The sequence below is a fragment of the Bos taurus genome, chromosome 22, assembly GCF_002263795.3.
Source record: "Bos taurus isolate L1 Dominette 01449 registration number 42190680 breed Hereford chromosome 22, ARS-UCD2.0, whole genome shotgun sequence".
NCBI classification, from domain to species: domain Eukaryota; kingdom Metazoa; phylum Chordata; class Mammalia; order Artiodactyla; family Bovidae; genus Bos; species Bos taurus.
In genome coordinates, this window is record NC_037349.1 from 12,754,051 (window position 1) to 12,769,762 (window position 15,712).

Genomic DNA, 15,712 nt, shown 5'->3' on the forward strand with positions numbered 1-15,712 from the left:
CACAGGGGAGCCTGTGACATAACCAGGTGCTCAGAGTATCTAAGATGCTAAGTGGTCTCTGTGCAGTGGTAACTGCAGAGGTGGTACCCAGGCTACGTGAGCATACACACGAGTGTCAGCATCCAGGGTTTTATATTCAGCAGGATCTATAGGACGTTCTAATGTGAACAGGCTGGCCCATGTCTGGAAGGCATGGAAAAGATCCAGAAGACAGATTCTCTTCCTAAATGTCAAGAGACGTGTTCCAACCTATCAGGCTACAATTCACTAGGCAAGTTTCAGCAAAGTATTTCTTCATTGTTTTTCCCGGTGTCCTGGGTCCTTTCTGATGGGCATTAGCACTTGCCATATAATTTGGAGTTTGGGAGAATGCTGTTGTTAACACTTTATTTTTATTTTGAATTTTATTTTGAATTTTTCAAAGTCCCCAAATTATAGGAAAAGCTGTGATCCTCATAAGGTTAGTCTCTGGTGGAAAAATGCATATTCCTGATGCACTTGTCTTGGTATTTTTTTTCTTATTTATTTTTTACATTAAGAACTTTGGTGATATTCTGAAACTATTTGACATGACCTCATTTTGAAGGTAGCCACATAGACTTCTGCAGTCTAACTAATTTAACCCCTCAGTTGGAGAATAAACTTTCAAGCAATAGTATTTTGGGATCACATATTTATAATGATCACATATTTATCAGGAAATAACTGGGTGTTATCTCCTTCTTGAAAAGTCTATTCTGCATCAAAATAGGAACTCACCAATATGGCCACAATTTTATAATGTGCACACACACCCCTATGTGTATTTGTGTGTATGCTCACGTGTGCATGTCTATAGGCAGTAAAACTAGCTTTTTCTAGAAGTGGTGGTATTTTGATTTTCTTTGTGTTTTTCTGTATTTCAAAATATTTGCAATGATTAAACATAAAAACAATAATCACTGGACATAAAGACAGAAGAGGTTTTAAAGAATATCTTTCCCAGGCTCAGGCCCAAAATATAAAATCTTATTATAAAATAAAAAAATATTATCATATTATTTTGGCCAGATACTTCCAGAAAGTGAGAAATTAAAGAGAGATTTTTAAGGCTGAGTTTACCAGACGTGATCACCTCAAACGTAGTCTATAAATCTACAGTTCCATTAACCGAGCCCCGAGAAAGGACACATCGCTCAGCGATGCTGAGGGCTCTTCTGTTTCTTTTTGTTAACCAGATTGAAAAGGAAGACCAAGCCGACCCCTCGGAAGAAGTGATGGAGGAGTTTCAAGTGAACGGTCGGCCTCAGCTCCTGGACTCACTGCTTCTCGACGCACGTGCCCTGGGACAGGTCACCCGGCTTTGAATATGACGCAGGGGCCGCCACCTGCTGATGTGGCCAGAGCCGATGCCCACAGTCCCTGTGGGGCGGGCGCTGCCGGGCAGCCTGCCTGGAGGTGAGAGGGGACACCTCTGTGCGTTAGGCTCCAGGCGGTGGGTCCCCGCAGCACCCTTTGGTCTCAGCCACAGTCCTGTCCCCTGAAGGATGTACACAGGCTTTCAGGATCTCTGGAGCAGGATGGCCCCACTGCCAGCCCATATGTTGTCATTCAACCTCAAGACGCCTCCGTGCCTAGCATCTTGTTGCCTAGGCTGACTTTTAATCCTGGCTTCCTTCTTTGTCATTAGCCCTCTGCCTGGGCTCCTCTGTCCCCCTGCGCCCTTTGGTCTCCATCTGACCTCCTTAATCAGTCCCTGTACTAGCTCACAGTCAGAGGCCCAGTTGGCTTCAAGTGTGGAAGATTCAAGTTCTTTTGTAATAAGACATTAGTCTGCCAAATGGTCCGGAGATGCAAAGAGATTCCCAGGGAGGGTAGGAGCTGTCTAGATGCCAGAGGCGGCCAATGTGCTGGGTCAGAAGCTGGAGAAAAGTCTGAGGAAGGCGCTCCCTCCCACCCCCAGGCCCCTGTCTCCAGCCTCACACAGGGATCTGTGGGTGTCACCCCTCCTGGGTGACAGCAAATACTCTCAGGAAACCATCTAAGTCCAACCCCTCTATGCTATGCTATGCTATGCTAAGTCACTTCAGTCGTGTCCGACTCTGTGTGACCCCATAGATGGTAGCCTACCAGGCTCCCCTGTCCCTGGGATTCTCCAGGCAAGAACACTGGAGTGGGTTGCCATTTCCTTCTCCAATGCATGAAAGTGAAAGGTGAAAGTGAAGTTGCTCAGTCGTGCCGACTCTTAGCGACCCCATGGACTGCAGCCCACCAGGCTCCTCCGTCCATGGGATTTTCCAGGCAAGAGTACTGGAGTGGGGTGCCATAACCCCTCTGGACAGTCTCAACTCCAGCATTACCTGCTCTGTAAAATGTGAAACCCTGGGCAAGTAATCTGAGCTCAGAACCCTGGCCGCCTCCCCTCTCCCGAAGGCTCAGAGACAAGGCAGCTAAGTCGGCCCCTTGGGAGGCAGCGCTGCCGTTTTCCCCCCTCCCCACCTCAGGACACAGGCAGACCCCAGGGCACCTTCGCAGGGCCAGAAAGGGTGCTCAGAGAGTTGTTGTTCTCAGGCCATGGAGCCCCAGATTCCTTGGGGAGGGCTGAGACCTACCCCCCTACCCCCAACCCCCGCTGTCTGTGCCTGGACCCCTTTATATACTGTAGAGGGATGAGGAAAGCTAGGAGAGGAACTTGGCTTTTGGGAGAGGAGAATTAAGCCAGGGGAGGGGTGAGTTGGGGCAGCTGAGCAGTCCAAGACTTCCCTCCCTGTGTGTGAACCCACTCCGTGGGGTGTGGGGGTCTGAAGCCAGTTATCATGGAGCAGGGTTGGGGTTGACTTCTCATCTTTTTGATTTGTTCCCACTATCCGTAACCCTAGGCTCTTGAAAAGGACGTTTTAATCTTGAGGATGGATTCTTGATCAGGGCCATAGGAACTTACTCCCTCACTCCACTCTGGTTCTACTATACTCCCTATACATATGCACATGTTGGGGGGCAATGCCCCCAGGTAAACAGAGGACCCTCAGATCACCTGGTGCTCCTATGGATTGGTGTGTGTGTGTGTGTGTGTGTGTGTGTGTGTGTGTTTAGAAACTTGGCTTTGGGAGAATATCTTTGGGCTTGTCTTCGCTCCCAGGCACAAATACTGGAGAGCCCCTCTGAGTTCTATGTCAATCCCACGGCCCTGGAGGACCCTGAGCACTGAAGCTGATCATGAGAGAAGACCACGCTCCCTTCAGGGCTGACCTTGATGTAGGATTCCACTGTGTAACCCAGCAGTGGCCTTGCAGGAGCACCCCTCCTTAGGCTACTTTCCCTACCCAGCTCAGAGAGGAGGGATGGAAGGAGAGAGTTGAGGGCATCCATCTCTCTTCAGGCTCCAGTGGGGTCCATTCCAGAAGGCTATTCCAACTTGTTTTTGCCAATGTGCCTATTGGTTTCTAAAACCAGGGTTGAAGGGTGGAGGATACAGGGAACAGATCCTTCTCCCAGTCCCCCACCCCTCCAACCCTCATGAGGCTGGAGGAGGGAAGGCAGAGCCAGGCCCCAACCACAAAGGGTACAGAGCCCATTGTTCTTCCAGACTTGGTCCACTTTGCTTGTGACTCAGAAGCCCTTTCGCTACCGAGCAAGACCACACTCTCTTGCCTCTTTCTGGTCTCTGCTTTTGTACGTGTAAGTGATATGTTGTCATATCTGTTAAGTGCTTGTGCCAACCTCAGGGCTCTATTCTTACTGTTCATTCTGCCTGTGATGTTCTGGCCCAAGATCTTTGCACTAATGCCTTCAACTCAAATACCATGTCAGAGAGGCTTCCCTGGGAAGTCAGTGTGGTTTCCATAGTTACGCTCTACCGCATTGCTCTAGCAGTGATCACCTTCTTGAACCATCTTGTTCATATAGTTACTTGTTTATTACTTGGGACCCCACCTCCTTCTAATGTAAACTCCACAACTGCCATACTTGTTTACTGCCACATTCTAAGCTCCCAACACTAGTAAGATCTCAATAAATGCTTGTTGACTGAATGGGTGTTTGTTTGTTATTCTTAAAATAGGCATAATTTTCCAAAAGTTCAGAGAGAGAAGTCAAAGGTGTCTATTGTATTCAGCAGCAAGGAACCTTCTAGGGTGTGACTCTGTAGGGCATCCTCTGTGAGAGTCCATGGGAAGTGAGAACAGAAATTGGGCAAGGAAGATGCAACTCCCTCAACTCAGCTCCACCAGGAAGGGAGGCAGAGGAGGGGACCATAGCAGGGGTGTTCCATGAGGCCAGCTGACCCCTGGCATGTTGAACGCTGCTGGGAAGGAGGCAGCGGAGTGGGTATAAGGAGGAGGAGGAGAGGATAACTGGTGGAGTCAGGAACTGAGCAAACTCTGGGAGATGGTGACAGACAGGGAAGCCTAGCATGCTGTAGTCCGTGGGGTTGTGAAGAGTCAGACATGACTTAGTGGCTGAATAACAGGAAGTGAGGAGGCTGGCTAGAGGAAGCCAGGGCACAGGTGAGGGCATCAGGTGTGGAGCAGGGGTTCCTTCTCATCAGCAAAAAGGAAAGGACAGCATGGGTCTGGTGGGTTTGCAGGGTCAGTGACAGGAGCCTGAGGCAGTTCCTGCCGTGGCTTTGATTTCTACTGGAGTAGGAGGGAAGGTGCCCTGTTCACAAATGGGGGTGATGGTGGTGCTGTTAGGGGTCAGAGATATGAGGAGAGTGGAGAGGATTATAAAGAAATCACTTTATCTAAGGTCTTTGAAATCTTCTTAAACCTTTCTCCAGATGAATTTCATTAATTAAGTTACAAATCAAGGCAATATCTTGACACTAAGTTGTTGTCTGTAATGTCACATTTAAAGGTGAATCTAAGATCTAAATCTGAGACTCGGGTGGTCTCAGGAGAGGAAGATGGAAGAGTTGGAGAGGAAGGGCAGAGTTTAATCTCCCCAAAGAATATAGAATTACAAGGAAGCTTTCACTATGGGAAGCTACAAAAACGCTGACACATCACAGTGAGATGGGGCTGTGCTGTGGGACAGTAACTTGCTGAGTGTCCATCTGGGTTGCTGTTCAGACACCAGAGAAATGTGAAAACTTATTCTCCCAGGAGAGCTTCTTGCCTGACTCCATAGCATACACGTCAACCCCATTAATAACATCATAACAGGTACTTACTATCTCTACTGAAATAAAATGAAGTATTTTTAACAAACAAAGATGCTGCTGTTGGCCCAAGAGTGGGGTGTTTTATTTGCAATTCGGAAAGATTTTGCCTACTGATTCTTCTTATTCGTAACACAGATACACACTTGCAAGAATGCTGGGTAAGGATCGTGATAACATTTTTTTGTTGAGTATCAATGATTTATCTATCCTGTGCCACATAGAGTTTCATGTTTGTAAATAGGAGAAGTTGGTTATGGCCTCCATGGCCATTGAATCATGACCTTGACCTTATTGCTATTATGTTGCAAACTGAAAGTTGCCAAATTGAGCTTGGTGAAACCCTGGGGTACTTGGAGATGCCACCTTATGAGATAAGTGGGAAGGAGAACCAACAAGGATCCAGGCCACCTCCATGTCAACTAAAGCAGCTTTTAGGGTCTATGTTGATTTCTAATTTTATATAGATAAAGGGTCCCACTAGGGTAAAAGAGTCCAACAGTCTCTACTTTCATGGCTAAAGCAGAAAAAAAATTTTTTTTTTTTTTTGGCCTTGCCGTGGGGCTTATAGGATCTGAGTTCCCTGACCAGGGATTGAACCTATGCCCCGGAAGTGAAAGTGCCAAATCCTAACCACTGGACCAGTAGGGAATTCTCAAATATTGATAGAATACTTATGATGGTAATTTTCTAAGTTATTTCTTGAAGAGTGTATTCTTTGGCAGTGACATTATAGATTTAGGTTCAGTTGATGGGTAAGGGTATTTCAATGACTACTTATTTCCTCTAAGGCAACATTCATGTACCATCGAGTTGAGTGTTTTGACTTTTGATCAAGGTTTATCCAATATTTGGATGAGCAAAAGAACATAGATTAGCCAATAGTTCTGATAATTATTTTCCTTTTAAGCAAATTGATATAAAAGTTTTATATTCAACATGGATCATATTCAAACTCATCTCTGTTGCACAAGATACATTAACTGTATAAACTATATTAATAGTACATAAAACAGGTTTGAGGAGAGTGGAGAAAATGAAAGGTGAAAGCTCAAGGGGTGGTCTTCATAGCAAATCAAATATCTATCAGATTTGAGTCATTTGGTTCAAAAAGATCTCTTAACAATAAAACTAAATTCTGAGCTATGCTCAATCTCTAAGTCATGTCTGACTCTTTTTGACCCCTTGGGCTGTAGCCCATCAGGCTCCTCTGTCCATGGACTTTTCCAGGCAAGAATACTGGAGTGGGTTGCCATTTCCTCCTCCAGGGGATTTTTCCCGACCCAGGGATCAAACCCACATCTGCTGTCTCCCCTCCATTGACAGGTGGGCTCTTTACCACTGAGCCATCTGGGAAGCCTGAGTTCTAAGACAGTGTTCACCTAATTACCAAAATAACATTCATAGTGGATTTTGAAGCATCCCAACATATCCTGAGGCTGGAGTCTTGGGGGAGCAGGTGGTAATATCAGGAGAAGCTCCTTTCTAGAACCCATGCTATGCTAAGTCACTTCAGTCGTGTCCGACTCTGTGCGACCCCATAGACAGCAGCCCACCAGGCTCCCCCATCCCTGGGATTCTCCAGGCAAGAACATTGGAGTGGGTTGCCATTTCCTTCTCCAATGCATGAAAGTGAAAAGTGAAAGTGAAGTCGCTCAGTCATGTCGGACTCTTAGCGACCCCATGGATTGCAGCCTAACAGGCTCCTCCGTCCATGGGATTTTCCAGGCAAGAGTATTGGAGTAGGGTGCCATTGCCTTCTCTGCTAGAACCCATAGGCTGCATGTATTCTGTAGTGAGAGAATGAATGATAATCTCAAGTAAGGAAGGTCAAGAAAGAAGGTACTTTCTTATAGCAAGAGGGTCTATGTTTCTAAAATTTCCTATAGCAAAAAGATATAAGCTCACTAGGAAGAAAGATTGGGAATGTGTGGGTCCATGTTTGAGAAGGTGGCTGATGGCAATGTTAGTCATTTTTGTGTTGAGTTAATGGCAGATATTCCTGGTGAAGATGGGAAGTTATTGGCACCGCCATTAGCTAAGCCAGCCCTCCCTGGAGAAAGTTAAGAGCTCTTAGGGCCATTCTTTGTCAGTGAAGCCAGGGCCAATATTAGTTGCTGATATTTTATCAGATCCTGAAAATAGTTTCTTGGCCCAGGTGATGGTCCAAGCATAGCCCTGTGTTGTCTACCAAGCAAGTCTGTTTGATTAGCGATGAAGTGGAGAAATCCCCATTGTGTTCACCATTAAGGAGGGCTGGGTAGTCTGTCATTCAGAGAGTGTGGGATTCAACAGACATTCTGGCAGTTTTTCATCAAGTCATGTTTACAAATCAAAAGCAAAGCTTTTCCTGATACCTCATAGGTACCTCTACCCAGGTGTTGCCCATTCACAGATAATTCACTTGTAGGCATGCCTCTTCCATAGCAAGAAGCAAGCGAAGGTCACAGTGGGGTCGAGTGCCCTGGTACTGCCAGGGCGTGTGTGCTCAGGGAGCCTGAGCTTCCAGGATGGCTCCCATCCTGGCTCCCAGGATGGCTCACTGATGGGAGTTACTTAGTGGTCTTCCTGGATTTGGTTAATTTCTGAGACCTCTGAAGTACATCCATCTTTGGCTTTGCTATCTGCAATTCCTGTCTCTGCAAGGCAGCATCTCTCTTCTCTCCAGGAAGAAATCTTGATGCATCAGGAATAAAAAGTCTGGTTTCTTGGGCTTTTTTTTTCACCACATGATGATCTAACAGATTTTTACATAATCTATCTTCACTATAATTCATCTTCCGTTTCTTGAATTCTCTGTGAACATCCCCTTCTGCAGCTGACAGCTTCTTTCTCTTCTGGCTTATAAGCTTTGTGAGTCAGACCCTTTAAGAGAATCTTAGTTTTCTGCTGATGGAGATCATTAAGGACCTCCACTGCCAGCTGCAAGATTTTGCATTTATTTTCAACCAGAGCTTTGCCTGCAAGCGATGAAAAAGAAAATCATTTTCCGACTTTTTTTCTTCCAGCTGATACCTCGCTGACACTTCATTATTTGGCTTGGAATGTAAATAGTGCCTGTTTTCTTCAACTCTTGTTACTGTGGATTTTGGTATCATCTACTTTCCTGACTTTTTTTTTTTTTTACAATGGTAATCTGCCAACCAAATCTTTATTTTTAAAACGATCCCATTCACTTCCTTCCCTATGGTTTTTCTCCTCTGATCTTTCATGACTAGGTTTTAGCTGCAGAGCATATTTATTGAGAACTTCAATGCCATTATTTTCCTAAGTCACAGCTTGTTCCCGAGATGTGAACTCTTACCTGATTTGCTCACCAGTCCCCATGGCCAGGGCTGGGAGGGTAGGAACAGCAAGGGGCAGAAGGGGGTCACCCTGCCTCCTCCAACGGCTTCCTCTCCTTCTAGCTCCTGTCTTCCTTTCATCTCTTTCCCTCTCTCATCTGTTTTTCTACAGTTTAAATTCACAGAAGATCTTGGTGCTTAGATTTCTAGCAGAGCTACTAACAATTTTTACACATTTTTATTGCTTTGGGTTTCACAATGTCTTCGCTGCCTTCTCCAGACGCTGTTCTCAGCTGTTCATGGAGATTCTGCCCAAATCAGCATGTTGATTCGTGCAGGCCCCCATCATCAGGTGACCGAGAGTGATGCCGAGAGGGGTGCTGACCCACACCCGCGTGTATTCTGGCTCCAGGTCTCTCCAATCCCTATCCTACACTTCCCTAACTGGCCTTGCCCAGGTGCCATCATGTCAGGCTCTCTTGAGTCACGATGGTTGTGTCACTACTGAATCTGCCTCCTTAACTTGCTTTCACCCACAGTCTTAATTTGCGGCTACCTGCATCTTCTCCAGTCTCCAAAAGTCCTCCAAATACTTGAATCCGGCTCCTCAGATGACAACTTCCCTTTTCTTCTGGTGTACGTTTCCCTTCAGTGAGCTCTCGAAGTCCTAGTAAGAGAATCTCTGGAGTCCAAAGGAGGAGCTGGGGGCATTTAGCACCAAACTGGTGTGTGTGTGTGCGTGCATGTGTGTGTCAGAGACAGACAGGGAGACAGAGACAGAGTCTTTCTTTTTTGTGGCCTCTTTCCTTCTGCTGCTTCATGTGCTCTGGGGAGGCTGGCTCCCTTCCTTCCACCGCCTGACTCCCTGTCTCCCCTGTGCTCAAACTCATATGCAGATGGTGGGAGGTACTGGGTTCCCCGCAAGGGTAAACCCACTGGTGCTTCTTGCCCAAACAGGAGGAGGTTTGGTTGGCATGTCATTCCAATTCCCTCTCTCTTTTGACTTGTGAAACTCATGTTGCTGTGAAAGTGGAAAAGCTTTAGTGTACATATATCATCCAACAAAGTTTCCTAAAGCTACTTCTTAAAGCAGCTCTGTTTTTTGAACACTTCTAACCCCTACTGAGATATAACTGACTTAGAACAGTATTATACAGTGACTTTCTCCTACAGGGGATTCATTATGCCAATGAAATTGTTTAAACAAGGCCACTGTTTACATGGGGGCAAATCAGGGGTATATGTGTATGTACGTGTTTTCCCTTCCTAAATGGAGAGCTCATTTTGCCTCAAAATCTCAGCCCCCATTAAAACATTTTAGAGGACTACCTGACTTTTGCTCTCCACCCGTAATTTTTAGGAGTCCTCCTTTCACATATGACCCTGGAGCAGTAAGGACTTTTATATTTATACCTAAGAGATCAAAACAAAAGGGTCTGTCCTCAAGTTCACAGATAAGTCTGCGCATCCCCAGAGTCATTGGCCAACAAGGTCAGTATTTGCTGACTGAGTAAATAACGAAAATATATTGAAAAAATTATTTAGAGGCTTATTGAGTAGTATGGAAGTAAAGACTCAGAAATGAAAATGCCAACCAGCGGGCAGAGGGTCCAGATGACAACCTGAGATGCTCAGGGTCACAAAACTCTTTCAGAGAATAGTAGAGCAGACCTAATACTGCACTGCCATCTCCCCTCACCCTCCAGCTCACTTACTCAGTGATTACAGCTGTGACTTTGACAAACAGGCGATTATTTTCCATGCCCTGGCCCTAGTGAGGAACAAGGCATTTTACTTGAGGGTCTGTAGCCAGAGACTCTATGCCAAGGAAAGACCAAATATGAACTCATGTTATCAGTTCAGAGCAAAAGAAATGGGCAGAGTCATTCTTCTGTTGCAGGGTCCTCTGTCTCCATTAGAGTATCTAGAAGGAGATAATGATGTCAGACCCCACATGTGGATCCTTGCCACTGTTCCCCAGAGTAACTCTTATGATCAAGGTACCTGATTTTACTTAAGCTATGGCTTTCAGAAAATAAGAATCTACTGAGCTAAAATTCTTCGATTTTTCAAATCCTTTTTTCTCTGCCCCGAGCAATATAACTATGAATATTTCTATTTAGGCTTTATCCACAATAAATATAAAGTAAGATTTCATTTGAATATGTTAACCTCTCAGTATAATATATATCTGGATTTTTAAAAAATTATCTGATTTCTAAACATACATTCAGTTTCTTGATATTTCTTATCTTGCTGTCTACACCTTTACTTTGCAAAATTTTAATACCTTCACATAAGAGCAAATATAGTAAATTAGTAAGTTTTTCAATTGCTGGCATTGAAAATAGAGGCTCAAAGAAAGTTTCAGGAAAATGGACAAAAATCCTGGATTCTGGAAAGGGCATTTATAACAAAAACTGACTCAGACATGTCTTGTTTCTCATCAGCTGTATGACTTGGGTCAAGTCATTCAACTCATCAGTGCCGTGGTTTATTTGTGAACGGGAAAGGATGATGCCTCCCTTACCTTCACTTTCTCACAGGGCTACTGTGCAGAGTGAAGAAGATGAACTTTTTGAATCTAAAAGATTTAGCACACTAAGATGGAAATAAATTTTTGGAGGGGCTACTTTCAGAGGCTAGTTGACAGAGGTCGGCTTACCACTTTTCAGTCATCTAGAATGCCAGGAACTTGGCTGCTATGATGACTGCTGTGATCAGAGTCTAGCCAATCTGTTTATTGATACAGAACAAGGCCTGGAACCATACTGGGCTGAGAAAAGGATATCTTGGTCCCTGACTCTGGACCTAGACTCATGCATGCCTAGGGCTGAGCAAAGTGAACCAAGTTCCCTGAGGTGGGGCAGGCTTTTGGAACAGGAAATACATGGCTTAACCAGAGCACTCTGCCTTGCCAAGTGGTATTTACAATCCTAGGGTAGAGTGAAAGGGCACTGAACAAAGGAAAGGACCAATCACGTGGCCAGAAGGCATGAGGTTCTAGCATGTGCCCAGCTTCAGACACCCACCCATCCTTTCAGTCAAGGAACAGTATCTATTTCTGAAGAAGGTGGGGAAGTCAATTGAGATGCACAGACGCAACCACTGGGAAAATACTTTAGAGTTCTCATCTGACAGGTTTTTTTTTCCCCCCTCTCTCAACAGCATTTTGAAAATACTGTCCTGTGGTCTGTTGACCTCTATAATTGCCAATGAGAAATATGCTGTCCTTCCATTGTAAGTAAATTGTATTTTTTCTTTGGTTACTTTTAAAGACTTTTCTCTTTGTCTTCACTATAATGTCACTAAGTATGGATTTATTTTTATTTATTTTGCTCAGGACTCAAGTTTCTTTCAATTTGAAGAAAGTGGCATCTTTCTTCAGGGATGTGTAATAAAACCACAAGATATTGTTGTACAACCATGATAAAGGCAAAAATAAAAATTATCAGTTGTTGGCCAGGATGTGGGAAAAATTCAAGCCACTGTTGAGAATTTGTAAATTATTACAACATTTCTGGGGTGCAATCTGGGGGTACCAGCAAAATAAGATACTGTATAGCCTATGATCAAGTAATTATGATATTAGGCACCAATCCTGAGAAAACTTGCATTCATAGAAAAAGGAGATACAAGTACATCTGTTCAGTGAAGCATTGCTTACCATTGGGGGAGAAAAGAGAAAGAAATTAATCAAAATGTCCATCAATAGGAGAATCAATAATGTAATATCCAATAAATAAATCCTGAACAGCAGTTAAGTGAATCAAGTATTCTCATACCAGGTAGATAAATTTGGAAGACAAAATGAGGAATATAAAAAATAGATGGTAAATGCAGTGATGCCCTATGTATAGATTTTAACCACCCACAAAGCTATAATTGTCCAATATTCAGAAACAGTAAGATCTCTCACTCTCTAGGGTGCAACAAAATTAAAAAAAAAAAAAAAAGAGAGAGAGAGACAATAAAAGGCAATCCAAGAAATATCTATCCTCTTGGAAACCAAAAAGAAGATCTGAAATAATTCCTGGCTTGAAGAAATAACAGAAATTAAAGGCTGTATAGAAGTGGTCAATAGTAATAGCCAGACACAAATGTGCTTGGGGAGGTAAGGGGGATAAATGACCAACCTGGGGTCTCTCCAGGCTTAAAAGTCTTAGAAAACAAAGATACTTGTTTGGAGTCCATTTTTAAAAATCTGAGTTGAGCTGTGGTTTCTGACAGGGGAAAAGGGGAAGGTTAGAATATACTCCTCCCTCCCAAGCTTCCCTTGGTGACAGGCAGGAAGGCACAGCAGAGGATAATGGAACGTAGTAGAATGTGGAGGGATGTAAAATGGGCAGTACTAGGTGGAGGGAAGCTCAGAGCAAGGAGAGCGAGGGTACGTGGGCCTGCCCGGCGCTGGGGGCTGGGACGGCCAAGCACAAATGCCTGAAGTAAGTACCAACAAGGCCACGGATCCGTGTCCCTGAGTGGGCACGCCAGACGGCGCCAGGCTTGAGGGGCACGTGAGGAGCTGGGGGAGCGATGCCAGGGGAAGTCCTGCTTGAGGTGGGGGCTGGGTGAGAGGGAGTGCCAGGAGCCGGGAGGAAGCATGCGAGACTCAGATGGGCTGTAGCTCAGAACACCATCCTCCCGGAGAGTGGAAGTCAGCCAAGTACTATCCTGAGGCAGCTGGAAGGAGAGAGTGCCCTGGCTTCCTCACGTAGGGAGGTCACTTCTCTGTGAAAGTGGTGATGTTAATAACAGGCAGGGAATCGAACGACACAGAACTTTCAGATAGACATGCTTCCTGCCTACATTCAGGTGCTAAACGACCAACCAAATGAGAACCTCTAATGAACAGTTTCCAAGGATGAGAAATCCGAGGTCATTACATTCCTGGGAATAACACCCGGGGTGCCATGACAGACTACCAGAAAGCACAGATTAGTGGGCCAGCCCCACTCAGACCCAGTGAGGAAACTTCATGTTCTTTTAGCTCGTTTTAGATCTTGGCAAAGCCAGACCCCATGCTCCAAGCTTGCTGGGTTCTACCCTTCATATCATCTAGGAGATACAACAAGGTTACTACAGAATGTGACGTTGAGGAGAGAGCATGGTGTATACTAATTCATGTAGAAATTGTATATCAGCACAGAAATGTTAATAACTAGAAATGACTGAATTTTCTATGTTGTCTGTTGTGGAAATAAAGGCTGCTGTGAGGTGGATCAAAAATTATCTGGAAATTACTTGAAACTGATGAATAACTAAACAGAATGATAACTAAAATGTACCATAATCCAACTGTATTTTGTATCTTTTAATGATTGGTTCTGGGGAGCCCTATGCAGTGAACATTACAAAAATCACATGAAGCTCCCAAAGCTACTCTCGGTAAATTTCTTGAGTGGGAATTCCCAACTGTAATGTTTGGCGTATTATTCTGATAGTTCTCTATGTCAATTGATTTTGTTTTGACATTTTGACTGTTTTTGGGAAAACTGAGGTGTGTACCATAAATTGTCTTGATACATGCTTAAATTGTGATTCTCTGGGTGGAAAGTCCTGGTTGATAGCGTTTGCCAATTTTCGTGCTGTAAATACTTCCATTATGGCTGGCTGCAAGCTACAAAGGCGGTATCGCTGAGTGAAGAACTGGGAGGAGGTGCACGAAGTGGATCCTTGAGGGTCGGTACAGGACACTGTATATACCTGTGGGCCTGTGTAAAACTACAATTTTTTACTAAACATATTGCCCCATAACTATACAAAGGCGTTAGTGGAAGAAAAAATAAAAGGAAAAATAAATTCCAACTGGGAGCTCAAACAGAGAAAACTGGCAGAGGATTTTTAAAAAAACTTTGTCTATATTCTACATTTTATTATTATCTTTTATTAAGCATCTATGTTTCACCCTGAGTGTTCTGAACTCTTCGTTTCTTTGGTGTTCCCCTGGATAGAGGCTAGGGTTTCCTCTCCTTTCAGATATTGGTGCTAAGACGATGCTGACCAAAGAATCGATGGGACCTGCTCACCGTGAAGCCAGTTTCAGGATGGCCGAACTGATGGTGGAGACAGAAGAGAAGACACAGAGCCTCCTGAGTTTGGGGACGCGATGTTGATATTTAGATGTATGGTTTGGTATGATAATGTATTACTTTAAAAAAATTAATGCTCATGAAAACAAGAAAAACCAGTTATTCAAAAATTGAAAAACAATGGAATAATAAACTCTTCTATTAGAGTAAGCCAAGAAGAAATTTATTAAACTTGAGATGAATTGGAAATTTCAATAAGAGTCCATGGACGTGTTTTTAAAGGAGGCTTTATCTGTTCTGTCCCTGCAGTGATTCATGCCATTGGATATTTTTGCTGCCATCTGTCAAACTCCAGTCAGAAAGTAGGACAAGCTTATTTGTAGAACTAGTGCTTATGGTTTCTAAAACTATTCTCCAGTGAGAGGGACAGATGCCCTTGGGGGATAGTTGACTCCATATTTCTGGGCAGGGGAAAAATTCAGGGTGAGTTTGTAAATTCTAGATGTCGAAAGAAAGCAAGGTTGCATCTGCAGCAACATGGGCAGACCTGGAGACTGGCATACTGAGTGAAGTAAGTCAGAGAAGGAGAAATAGCACATGACACCCCTCATAAGTGAAATCTAAAAAGCAGTGATACAAATGAACCTACAAAGCAGAAAGAGACTCACAGACTCCGACAATGAACTTACTCTCTAAGTTTGGTGGGGGTAGGGGAAAGGACGGAGGGAAGGGATAGTTAGGGAGTTGGGGATGGACATGTACACACTTCTGTATTCAAAATGGATAACCAAGGAGGCCCTACAACAGTAATGTTATATGGCACCTGGATGGGAGAGGGGTTGGGGGAGAATGGATACACATACATGCATGGCTGAGTCCCTTCACCGCTCATCTGAAACTATCACAACATTGTTAATCGGCTATACCCCAACTGAAAATAAAAAGTTTAAATTTAAAAAAAAAAGCAAGGTTGCATTAAGGTATCAGAGTCATAAATCCATAATGATTCAAAACAGAAGATAAAACAGAACTGCCTGAAAAAAATACAGCCAGTCTCTGAAATTGTTTACTGAAAAGGCTATGTGTGTGTGTGTGTGTGTGTGTGTGTGTGTATAGTCGCTCAGTGATAGACAACTCTCTGCAACCCCATGGACTGCAGCCCGCCAGGCTCCTCTGTCCATGGGATTCACCAGGCAAGAATACTGGAGTGGGTTGCCATGCCCTTCTCCAGACTGAAAAGGCTATATGTTGATTAATAAAAA

General features: G+C 44.2%; 1 protein-coding gene across 6 annotated transcripts in view; it reads left to right on the forward strand.

Moving 5' to 3' along the window:
• Positions 1–14,705, forward strand: part of MOBP (myelin associated oligodendrocyte basic protein) — a 44,998-nt gene extending 30,293 nt beyond the window's left edge. For 3 of the 6 annotated variants that reach the window (NR_198904.1, NR_198903.1, NR_198902.1), the window contains 3 exons: positions 1,218–1,437; positions 11,590–11,661; positions 11,765–14,705. Coding sequence is in view for 3 of the 6 variants with exons in the window: in XM_010817420.4 (XP_010815722.1) it covers positions 1,218–1,257 (40 nt within the window). In the remaining 3 variants the exon portion in view is untranslated. Of the gene's footprint in view, positions 1–1,217; positions 4,011–11,589; positions 11,662–11,764 lie in introns of those variants that run through there. The other 3 variants (XM_010817420.4, NM_001435147.1, NM_001435148.1) reach the window with 1 other exon arrangement.
• The last annotated feature ends 1,007 nt before the right edge of the window (positions 14,706–15,712 follow it).